The sequence below is a fragment of the Poromitra crassiceps genome, assembly GCF_964638095.1.
Source record: "Poromitra crassiceps genome assembly, chromosome: 1".
Classification (NCBI taxonomy): Eukaryota; Metazoa; Chordata; class Actinopteri; order Beryciformes; family Melamphaidae; genus Poromitra; species Poromitra crassiceps.
Genome location: NC_139623.1, coordinates 72,293,717 through 72,305,922, shown reverse-complemented (window position 1 = coordinate 72,305,922; position 12,206 = coordinate 72,293,717). Strand labels below are relative to the sequence as shown.

Genomic DNA, 12,206 nt, shown 5'->3' with positions numbered 1-12,206 from the left:
CTGCTCAGTGGCCAACAGATCAGACTGTGGTTGTACTGGTCAGCTTCCAGGTGTGAATGTGTGTGTGTGAATGTGAACAGGGCACTCCTGAAAAAGAGAGCATTGCTCTCAGTGAGACTCCCCCTGTATAAATAAAGGTAAAAAAAAAAAAAAAAGTGTGTAGTGTTTTGCAAAAAGTGTGATAGAGAATTGCAAACTGAGTGAAAAGCGGAACATGTGCTTGTAGGTTTGGTTTAGAGATTTGATACATGAGTTTCACGCTTGAGTGATTGTGTGCGAAGTTCTAATTTTAGTGTATAAACAATTGTGGAACATTTTGAATGCAACCTGCTGCATCTAATAATGCATCTATAGTGAGATTACATGTTAGCCTAACATACGCATGGGACACTTTGGGACAGGTGTAGGGATGATGTCTTCCCTATCCATGGTACTGAGAATATTACACTTGGTACCTCATGAGGCATTGCACAAAACAAAGCATTTATTGCTCTTTCATGATCTCTTTAGCTAATATTTAAGATGATCTATTTGATTTATGAATTATTCAAATGTAATTATTTTACTACAATTGATTTTCTAACATACTCAGATTGGCGGGGATACTATTTATGATTCTGAAGCACATGAGCTGTAATTGGTGATCCCTTGTACTGTGAATTTGGGTCATAGAATTTATGTTTCAAAAGTCATAAAATTGATTCACGTTTGTGAAGATTATCGTGCTGAACACAAATTACCACTCCCATAAACTTTTGTTAACCACAGACCTTGTCTTACGCATTTAAGTTAAATCGCCATTCTAAAACCCCATTAACTTTTCCCTGTAAGCTCCCAACATGCTACTTCCGGACTCATTCCTGGGGTTCTCTATTGTCAATGTCCCCACTATTTTGAATTGATGTAATAGGATACACTTGCGGCAAAGTAGCACCGTTTTATGGTGGCCGTTTGCAAGATTTCTAAGGATTTCCTAACTCTTAACACAACTCATTCACTATCAGGGAGGACAAAAAACCTGCAGGATTCCAGCCCTCGATGACCTGATTGAGTAGGGTGAATAGAGGTATTATGGGACACTTAAGCTATAGAGGCTATAAAAAATATTATTTTCATGCCTGATGAGTGAAAATAAAAACTTTTTTTTCTGAGCCCTACCTGTGAAACTACACAATCAAAATCGCATGCCCTCATTGGTGTGACATCACATATGTGGGCGGGGCAAGCTTCAAACAGGAGATTGACCCTGCAGGGCATGAGGTGAGGAAAATGAGATAAGCTTTAGCTAGTTTTCAACATAAGGTCATAAAATTCTCATAGCTAATATATTGCACAAACCTTTAATGGAACATGAATATGATGCATGTTTGCAACCAAAAAAAAAAAGTTATATTTTTGGAATTAGGTTGTTTTCATTTCACAGTATGTTTTGGTATTATGGGACAGTGCTAAACGGCTTTGCTAATGAACAAAATTATCAACCTTGCAATAGAGAACCAATGTTTATTCTCTAGAATAGATTAGTGGTTACCAACAAATAGGCAGGCAAAAAAACTGACCAGTTCAATTGGTTAATAGACTCAACTTAATCATCCTAACCCAAACCCCAACCCTAAACATAATCATCCCAGCTCGACCTTCAACTTAATCATCCTAACCTTAACCCCAACCCTCAACTTAATCATCATAACCAGGCCCGGCTCCAGACCCAAGTTACAGAGGGGGCCTGCCAAGCTACCCAAGGGGGGTCCGGGGGGATTCTCCCCCGGAAGAAGATTTTGTACATTTTAAAGTAAAATTCGTCAACCTGGTGCATTTGAGAGCAAAATGAAGAGGCTAAATCTATGAAGAACTACACACATCTCTAATGTGTTGTGACTTTACAAATAATTAGGCCTAAACAATTCATATTAAATGTATTTACACATTGGGCACAAATTGCATTCATTGTGACAAATTTACAATAGTTAATATCCAGCCAGAATCATTGCAAATGGATGTTCAAAGTAACAGTTAGCAATAGCATTCAGTTAATCAATGCCTAATGACAGCCAGATTCCGTTTTAAACTTTAAAACAGAAAAACGGAAAAACGTTTTTAGCCTTTTTTTTTTTTTTTTTTTTTTTTTAATGAGGGGGGGGGGGCAGTTTGGGGAATGGGGGGGCCTGGCCTGGTCAGGCCCCCCCCCAACGCCGGGCCTGATCCTAACCCCAGCCCCAACCCTCAATTTAATCATAACCCTAACCCCAATCGTCAACATACTCATCCTAACCTTCCTGAAGCCAGGGAATAGCCTGCTCGCCCGTACAGTGTAGACTGTAACACAAGCCAAAACTCGACCAAACATGCCACAATGACATCCGCTAATCTGTCCAGAATCCTTCCCGGCCATCTCAAGGCGGATCTGGCCGATTAATTGTCCAGGTTGCCATTTTCAAGTGACTTATATCAGCTAGCTAACATTACAAAGCAACCAACACCTCTGCTGTCATTGTTTTTCGACATGCTGCCTGCAGTTCCCCTAACGTCCTCAGGTGTCAGTAATAGTTACTTACAGTCAGATTGGACCTGTATTGTTCAGCTTGAATGCAGTAATCAGCCTAGAGATAAATGACACCTGCTGCTCCAAACATGGAAGAACCTACTGAATGTTTTGCCACTCAGTCCCTCAGTGGGAAAGTGACATCAGTGCATAGTACAGTAGCCTATACCCTCTATCAGTCAATTTTCAAATGTAATTGTGGCCAGTGTTGGGGGTAACTCATTACAAAAGTAACATATTACATGTAATATATTACTTTTAGCAGTAACTTAGTAATATGACTTATTACTAATATGATTTCAGTAATATTATACCAGTTACTCTGTCAACTAACACAAGTTACAAATTGACTTATTTAAAAAAAATCAAAGCACATGTTTAAATAAACATACAATAATTTCCTAATCAAATTGTGTGTTTTTATGCAAATAACCACTATTGATGACAATAACAAAGGAGAAGGATAACATTTAGAATTTTGGACGGTTTACACCAGTGATACTCAACTTGCGGCCCACGGGCCACATGCAGCCCGCGGGCGTCCCCTGTGTGGCCCGCGATGGAATTGCAAATATATATATATATATATATATATATATATATATATATATATATATATATATATATATATATATATATATATAATGTATATATTTTTTTTTACAGTGCACCTGAACGCAACATGCAAGATACCCGCTGAATAAGTGTCCACATGTTCATGTCATTCTGGCCAATACTCCACTTATGTTACAGCATTTCAGTCTGGAATATGGAATATCTTTCAATAATCTATGATTTAGCTGCTAAATTGTCAAATACCGCCGTCTGCTCGCTACCCAGGCACTTATGTATGTACTTAACCTAACTAACTTAACCTAACTAACTATCCGGTGTGCACAACATTGTCAGCCAAACTCCGGCTGACACCCCAAAAACCCACAATCCGCTACAGAAAAATGTATATTGTTTGTTTATTAACTGGCCCCTGGCCTTCTATCATTTCACGAAAGTGGCCCCCGGGCAAAGCAAGTTGAGTATCCCTAGTTTACAGTAACTTCAAGATGGTTTAAATACTTTTTGGGGGATGGGCCCAGGGCGGCGATGTCATTGTGCTACTGCAGTAATTTTGGTGAAAGTAATGCAAAAGTAGTGTAATAAGTAATCAGTTAGCCTACTCTACACAGACAGTAATATTGTAAAGTAACATATTACTTTCAAATGAAAGTAACTAATAATATGTAGGCTAGTAGCCTATATTACATTTTGAAAGTAACTTGCCCAACACTGATTGTGGCTATTACATCATTCCTCTAATTTAGATTGTTATAGAATATTGTTTTAACCTTTACTCTCCCACCTACCAAGATTGCAAAGCTACTTGACTATGATGCTTTTCCTCCTCCTCTTCTACGTGGCATTAATCACCCCCCATACACGGGGGCTTCGTTGTGAACATGACGGCAGCGGAGGCACCGTACTGCACCCGTAGCCTACAAGCAGAAGGTTATGACTGGAGGTTATTTCGACTCTGCAGCAGGATTTGATCGCACTCCGAAAGACGGCGGGCAGTCTTAACAACCAGGTAGAACAGCGATGAGATACCCACTTTACCTGAGATAGCGGTTACAATCCGTCCATTTTGTAGACTGGACATTTTGTTGCACGGCTCGTCTTCCGTTTTCTCCATCTCTGCTAAATCAAGGACAGAGGTGATCGTAATCAGAAGAGAATCCATGACAAACGCTTTGAACCTGCTGTGCTTGAATCTCACGGTAAAAGCCACGCACGGTCCGTGTTTGCACAAAGTTACAGGTAAACTAAGCTTTTATCAATACAGGCGAGAATCGAACTGGAATTAAATCTGCCTATAGACTAACGTTAGGTTGGAAATTAAGCTTGCAATTAAGAGACTACTTTTCATCACCAATTATAATAATAAACCCATTGTTTTTAGAATGTTACACAACTGTGACTGCAAAGATAGGTTTATATGAATATTATTATCATATGCCTAACTGTACCAACATTATTGTCATAGTTACGATAGGGAAAATAGCATAAAGTGTGATTGTGATAATTGCCCGCCCTATTTGAATATGTTGTTAAAGTGACTCTCCTTCATCATTGACAGTAGCTTGACTGGTCATCCCTCTATGGTGCAGCACCATGCACTGCCTCTTTTGAGTTGCACTGTGCTATAGACCAAATCACCGTGACGTCACCATGTAAACAAATTTACTTCCGGGTACCACTTGGGAAAGGCGGCAGGTTTAAATGTGCGTGTTGTCATATAAATGCTGTCAAACCCTCTCGTTGTTTTCGGCCGACTACTTTCAATTTAAATGGTTAAACGGTTGGTAAACATGCTTGTCCGACGTATCTAGCCTTTCTTCTGTGTTTGTTTTATGTAGTGTTAGCTAGCTAATAAAGTTTGTTTGTCTGTCAAACTCGCTGTTTTTTTACGTTACAGACAGAGTAACCTCGCGTCACCAGGCTCTTCTCGGCGAGAAAGAGCCTGGTACAGACAGAGCTACTGACGCCAGGTCAATTTAATTTAGCTTCAAGTCTACTCTAGTCTGGTCCAACAGGTAAATTAGCTAGTCTGGTCTCCACTAACGTTAGTGAAAGTGTTGTTATGAATGATATTAAACAACAACACAACACGGACGAACCATTTTTGTCTTCTTTGTCTGTTTTTGTCTTCAACATGTCAGTTTGTGCCGTCCACCGCCATTATAATGTGTGGACCTCAGGGGTACCCGGAAGTAAATGTAAACATCCCGCTGATTTGGTCTATAGGCTACTACTGTAACTGTACTGGGTCCCAGGTACTTCCTGTTGTGTTTACACTTCCTGTGACAGTAGGCTACAGTACTAGTGACCAGGTAAAACAGATGGGTGTTTTGAACAGGAAGTCATAACACAACTAGGTCAAGTGGGCGGGGCTACATAAGGTGAATAGGCTACTACTGTAACTGTACTGGGTGCTGACTTCTCATCATGACCTTTGCAGTTCCCTGACAGTGTGTGTGTGTGTGTGTGTGTGTGTGTGTGTGTGTGTGTGTGTGTGTGTGTGTGTGTGTGTGTGTGTGTGTGTGTGTGTGTGTGTGTGCGTGCGCGTGTGTGCGTGCGTGCGTGCGTGTGTGTGTGTGCGTGCGCGCAGGTTGTGTTGTGTGTGTAGGCCATGCAGACGGGCAGGCTAGAGCAGCAGGTGGCCGGCGTGGAGAGAGGCATGGCCTTCCTGAAGCAGGAGCACCTGGCCATGCTCACCGGCCTGCAGCTGGAGATCACACACCTCAAGAGGCGCTGCCACGGTCAGCTCTCTATCTCTCAGGCCTTGGCCACACTGATCCGTGGTGTCTGTCCGTGTGCGTTCATTTCTCTGTTCACTTCCATTCATTTTCAATGACAGCTGTCCGACTGTCCGTGGAGTACTCAGAAGCGTACGTATCCAGAAGATTTGCATACGTTTTGATGGACAGAAAGTTGAAGAGGGATGAACTTTTTCTGGATGGACGTATCGGATGGTCGGATAGTCACTGTCCGTTTAGCCAATCAGAGTCGAGGTCTCGAGAGGAGGCGTTTCGAGATTTGTTTCAACTTTTCAAAGAAGGCGGCGGCCGAGGCGGTGAAGGAGGCTATAATTAATGCTGTGTACACCATCCCGCTGTTGTACAACGTGATAGTCAGTGTCACCGTCTGATTTCACCATCTAATCTGGTCATTCGGTGGCATTTTATTGCCACATAAGGAACGTAGCGCACAGAGCTAACAGCTAGCTGATGCCAGCTTTCTTCTTCTCTCGGTTTATAGGTTTATACGCTGACACCTTCAAGGTGCTTACCGCCACCTGCTGTACAAGTAGGTTACTTGTACATGCAACGGACATACATCTATCCGTCTATCCGTTCTGTCCATTTTATGACGGATCAGTGTGGCCAAGGCCTTATACTGTGTCTCTTGACTGCCTGTCTCTCTCTCTCTCTCTCTCTCTCTGTGTCTCTCTTTCTGTCTATCCACCTGTGTGTTTGTCTCATCTGGTCTTCTGCTCTTCCTCCTGTCTGCAGAGCTCAGTTGTGAGCTGGACTCCACTTTTCCAGACAGAACCGCAGCAGGTGAGACGTTACAGCTCTTCGCTGACGAGCAGGAAAAGTGATATGTTGGAGATGCTGACATTTTATATTGTAATTATTATATGGGGAGGAAAGAACAGAGGCCATGTGGGGTTAGCCTGGGTGTTGGCAAGGGCCTGCAATACAACATGCCGCGTGATACAATATCATTTCAATGTCTTTTGATATACAGTATCTGTATTTTTATGGACATCATATATGACTGAAATATGTACACCAAGCTATTAAGCTATGTATGGTTTCATACAGATTTTGACATTACATTGTTAGCATTATTTAGTAACTACTGCAGTGCCCGTTCCCCCCATGCACCACCCAGTGGGTACTCCAACCCCCCTCCCCCCTCTCCCCCCCCCCCCCCCCCCCCCCACCCCCCCCCCACACACACACACTGCACTCCGTCAGGTCCCCCTAAGCGCACTCCCCAAGTTTGAAGTTGATCCAACAAACGGTTCTCGAGATACATGAAGGACAGACATACTGACAGTGCTGGAATTATTTGATAAAGAAGATATATATAGTGCAGTGCCCCGTTCCCCCCATTCACCACTCCGTGGCCGCTCCCCCCCCCCCTTCCCACCCTCCCCATTTCACTGCCGTCAGGTCTCCCTAAGCGCATTCCCCAAGTTTGAAGACGATCCGACAAACGGTTCTCGAGATACGCAAACGACAGACATACAGAAGTCGATCGGACGGACAGTCCTGGAGATACGTGAAAGCTGTGATCTTATTGGTTGAATTGCACAAAGTTTCCCACTGCAATTTCTCGGGTTCCCAGCAACGCACCCGCCAAGTTTGAAGTTGATCGGACGAATGGTTCTCGAGATAAACCGCTTTTTGTGTTGCCAGTAGGTGGCACTATGACTGTGCATAAGTCCAAATTGCATGAAACGCGGCACCGCACTCCAGCAAGCGCACTCCACAAGTTTGAAGTCAATTGGATGAATGTCAAGATACACTGCTTTTTGTGTTGCCAGTAGGTGGCACTATGTCAAATTGCACAAAATTCTCCACTGCTCTATGCCGGGTTCCCAGCAGCGCACTCCCCAAGTTTGAAGTCGATCGGATGAATGGCTATCGAGATGTCAATCGGACGAATGTTTCTCGAGATGAACTGCTTTTTGTGTTGCCAGTAGGTGGCGCTATGTCAAATTGCAAGAAATTCAGCACTGCTCTACGTCGAGTTCCCAGCAGCGCACTCCCCAAGTTTGAAGTCAATCGGATGAACGGTTCTCCAGATAAACCGCTTTTTGTGTTGCCAGTAGGTGGCGCTGTGCTGAATTGTACAAAATTCGGCACTGCTCTATGCCGGGTTCCCAGCAGCGCACTCCCCAAGTTTGAAGTCGATCAGATGAATGGCTTTCGAGATAAACCGCTTTTTGTGTTGTAGTCCTGGGTGCGTAGGCTATAGCTGGACTGTTTGTGAAATAGATAGGCAGATAAGTATGTGGGCAGCAGACCTAGGATGGATTTGTAAATGAAGATGTACCAGTGCACGATTCTGCGCATAGAGAGAGATGACCAATTGACTAAGGAATACAGAAAACAATAATGCGTGAGGGGTTTACAGCCAGTTATAAATCTCAGCGCACAGTCAATGTCTACAAACTCTTTTACTCTACAAATTATTTTTTATATACATACATGTCTGTGTGTGTGTGTGTGTGTGTGTGTGTGTGTGTGTCTGTGTGTGTGTGTGTGTGTGTGTGTGTGTGTGTGTGTGTGTGTGTGTGTGTGTGTGTGTGTGTGTGTGTGTGTGTGTGTGTGTGTGTGTGTGTGTTCAAGGTTCAAGGTTTTTATTGTCACAACCATACAGCATCACAGTTGTAATGAGCAGTGAAATTAGGGCTGCAGCCACTCCAAGACTGTGCACATGTAGAGACAGACAAGACAAACAGTACAGTCAAATTAGTTAAAAACATAGTGCAGTCAAATAGAGTGAGAACCAAATGCTAAGTTAAAAAGTTAATAGTTAAAAAATTAAAATTAGGTAAAATGAGGTAAAAGCTAAGAGTTCACCATGCACATTCAAGTCTGGTCCAGTAGGGGGGTTCCAACAATAGCACCGTAAAAATAATATAGCAGCAATAAACATAATGCACTACAATGCTAAAATAATGCAAATGTCTATAAAGTGCTTGATCTTATACTATAACAATATATATCTGCATATATATTATATACCTATTTATATGTAAACAGTAATAAGCAGCAATAATAATTATAGTGCAATACAATATAGTGCTATAGATGAATGTAAAGTGCATAGATCTAACTATATATATCATGTGTGTGTGTGTGTGTGTGTGTGTCTCAGAGGAGGAGGCGGAGCTGGCGGCACGCTGCGAGGCTTTCGGGCGTCTGGTGGAGGAGCAGCAGGTCATGATGGTGGCTGTGCGCGGCGAGCTGTGGGCCGGTCGGGCGCGGGCAGCCGCGCTCGGGAGGAGCCTCAGGGACGAGGAACGTGGCTTCCTGGAGGAGCTGAAACGCCGCAGCCACAAGATCACCACGCTGAACCGCCAGCTGCAGTGCCAGACCCTCACCACCACCACCCTCTGCCAGCAGCTGCACGCCGCGCGCCTCAAACTCCACCAGCAACGCCACAGCACAGAGGACGCCACAGCGGGAGAGGAGGAGGCCCGAGGAAAGGAGGAAGAAGGAGGAGAGGAGGACAGGGTTCCTATGCAGGTTTGGAAAGTATGGAAAAGGATTCTAATGAATTGGATCATTTCCAGGTCTTGAATAGTTTGGGAATTTGAAAAACTAGCAGCTCGGCTGCTGCGTGGCCTCGCCTGCCCTATTGGCGTGCGCAAGCGTGTGTGTGTTCCTCACTAAATATTATTGCATCAGTGAAGTCACAATGCCTCCTTGTGTGTGTGTGTGTGCCCCATTATATCACAGATGACATCATCAGTGTGTGTGTGTGTGTGTGTGTGTGTGTGTGTGTGTGTGTGTGTGCCCCCCTATGACATCACTGATCAGTATTGTCACAATGCCTCCTTGTGTGTGTGTGTGTTGTGTGTGTGTGTGTGTGTGTGTGTGTGTGTGACATCACTGATCAGTCTTGTCACAATGCCTCCTTGTGTGTGTGTGTGTGTGTGTGTGTGTGTGTGTGTGTGTGTGTGTGTGCGCGCATATGTGTGTGCGCCCTTATGACATCACTTTTAACCTCATCACTGATGACATCATCACTGATCAGTGTTTCCCCTAGAAAAATGTTCAGGCCTGGAGGGATTTCCAAACGTACCCCGACCGCAACGGTGGGGGCCCTCGCTGGCGACGCTAAACTTTTAGCTAACCTGTTCGCATCTATGTTCGCAATGGCATCCCAAGTATCATCATACTATTATGGGATGCGATGCGAACAGTTGTATTATGGAATGTGCGTTTCCCAGGCAACGACACACGTTGACACGTCTTAGAAGTTAGAACATCTTCTATTACTGTCAACACTGTCATCACCAGTATTGTTGTTTTGTAATAATATGGCATAAAGTTTTATTGAAATTTTGGGGAGAGCAGGGGGGGAAAAAAAAGAAAAATGCAATTTCTTTTCTGGCCTGGCGGGGGCGCCAGGCCTGTAGAATGGTGACATTACATCATTAGCTAATTAGCCTAATTAGAAAATCCGGCTTACACACCCTGAAGGTTTCAGCCCGATCACACGTAATAGATAGATCACCCGCTAAGAGATATCTTTTCTGTGGCCGAACACAGAACTTGAAACAAACAAAGTCCACATACTCAATTTTATGTATAAAAGGTTTGGAAAAGTACCGAAAATGTCCGATACACACATAATTATAGCTTTTATAATGTAGAGCCAATTTGAGTCCACAGTTTATATTGTGAAGAATAATGTTCAAATAGAGGATGCTCTTATTACCACCCACTGTCAAATGTAGGGTCTTGGAAAAATATGGAATTTTAAAATGGAAAGCGTGTAGGAACCCTACCAATCATCTCACATATTCTGATATGGCTCTGAAGAACAATCTTCATCTATACAGTGATACTATTGAACACCAGACAACATGTTCAAAACAAATCAAGGTCTGGAAAAGTATGACATTCTTTTTAAATTGAAAATGTGTAGGAATCCTGGGAGGAGGAAGAAGAGGAGGAGGAGGAATACGATGAAGATGACGAAGGCGAAGTCGCCGACTGGCTCCTTTCTCCACCTCCCCCGGTTTCTCCCGGCCAGAGACAGAGGAGGCGTGCGAGCGTGCGGGAGGAGAGGGTCCGAGCTTGCGTCCCACAGGAGAGAGTGACATCACCGCAGAGGCCACACCCCATGCCTGACCCCGCCCTCTTCTTGGTGCCGCTCAGGTACAGGCTCCTCCGCTGGAGCCGAGCGATCAGAACGCGGGACAGGGAGGGGCTGGAGGACGAGTGGGAGGACATAGAGGAGAGCAGGGTGCACAGGAGAGTGGACATGGGGGCGGGAGAGGGAGAAACGGCACTGTGACTGACGCATCGTCGTCTTCCAGCAGGTCTCCAAATCAGCCCACCATCATTCAACATCAGGGGCCAGTTGCACCAAGTGGTCTTAACTATGCCTGGTCGTAACTCCTACGTCGGTCTTAGTTAAGACCAGTCTTTAGAGTGGATTTACGCCTGTTGCACCAACAGGGTTTACGTCTGGTCTTAACTACGCTGGTCGTAGCAATGCGCGTCCATGTGAATTGCCGGGGAATGCCCCCTGATTGGGCCAAAAATGTGCCTCGCGCCGTCACCCACTACTGTATGTGCGTCACTACACCCTCCCTCCTCCCACCCCCCTCCTCCTGTGGAAGCCCCGGGGGAAAATGGCGGCAGCGATTAGTGCCAGGCAGTCTGAATGAAATTGAATGTAACGTTCCCAATTCTATGTATTAACTTCTAAAAAACGACCCTCAACATTTGGGAAGGCTAAGCCACACAACTAGTTCGTTATAATCGAACGTCATGCTTCGAAGGCGACTTTACGACGATGAGGATGGTGAGGACTCAATTACAGCAGGTCTCTGCTGAGACTACCACAGAGATCTCGGTACAGGCAGGCACTTCATTACGCCTCCTCCTGACCAGGCGTAAGAGTTACGCCTGGGCGTAGTGAAAAGAAGGCTTAAGCCCTCTTGGTGCAACCGACGTAGCTGTTAGGTCGTAAAGTTACGACCGACTTAGCTTAAGACCAGTCGTAAGACCACTTGGTGCAACTGACCACAGATGCAGTTATCCATACCTATTTTCAGACAGTGGTTTGAAGAGAGAGATTGAAGCCTTTGGGTGTGTATAGATTTCAGGGAGTGAGTTAGATAGTTATAGTTAGTTGCACAAAGGTACGTGTTTGATGTTAACTTCAAACCTACATGTAGAAACTGGGAGGGTAAAGATTATGGAAACGCAGACTAGTGGTATTATTTCATATGAAAAACCTTTTGATTTGACACTGTTGGTCACAGCCTTTGCCTGTAAGTTAGCCTTGCATCTGGGTCTGTGAACATAATAATATATATCATCCAAAGTGGCAAACTGCTTTGTCACTGCAC

General features: G+C 44.2%; 1 protein-coding gene across 1 annotated transcript; it reads left to right on the top strand.

Annotated features, from left to right (window-relative positions):
* Positions 1 to 5,726: 5,726 nt before the first annotated feature.
* LOC310788841 (coiled-coil domain-containing 92B-like) lies at positions 5,727 to 11,143 on the top strand (the record flags this gene model as incomplete). Its single annotated transcript, XM_083650418.1, has 4 exons — positions 5,727 to 5,856; positions 6,610 to 6,657; positions 8,993 to 9,333; positions 10,772 to 11,143. The coding sequence occupies 4 exons, from the start codon at positions 5,727 to 5,729 to the stop codon at positions 11,141 to 11,143; spliced, it is 891 nt and encodes a 296-aa protein (XP_083506544.1).
* Positions 11,144 to 12,206: the final 1,063 nt, after the last annotated feature.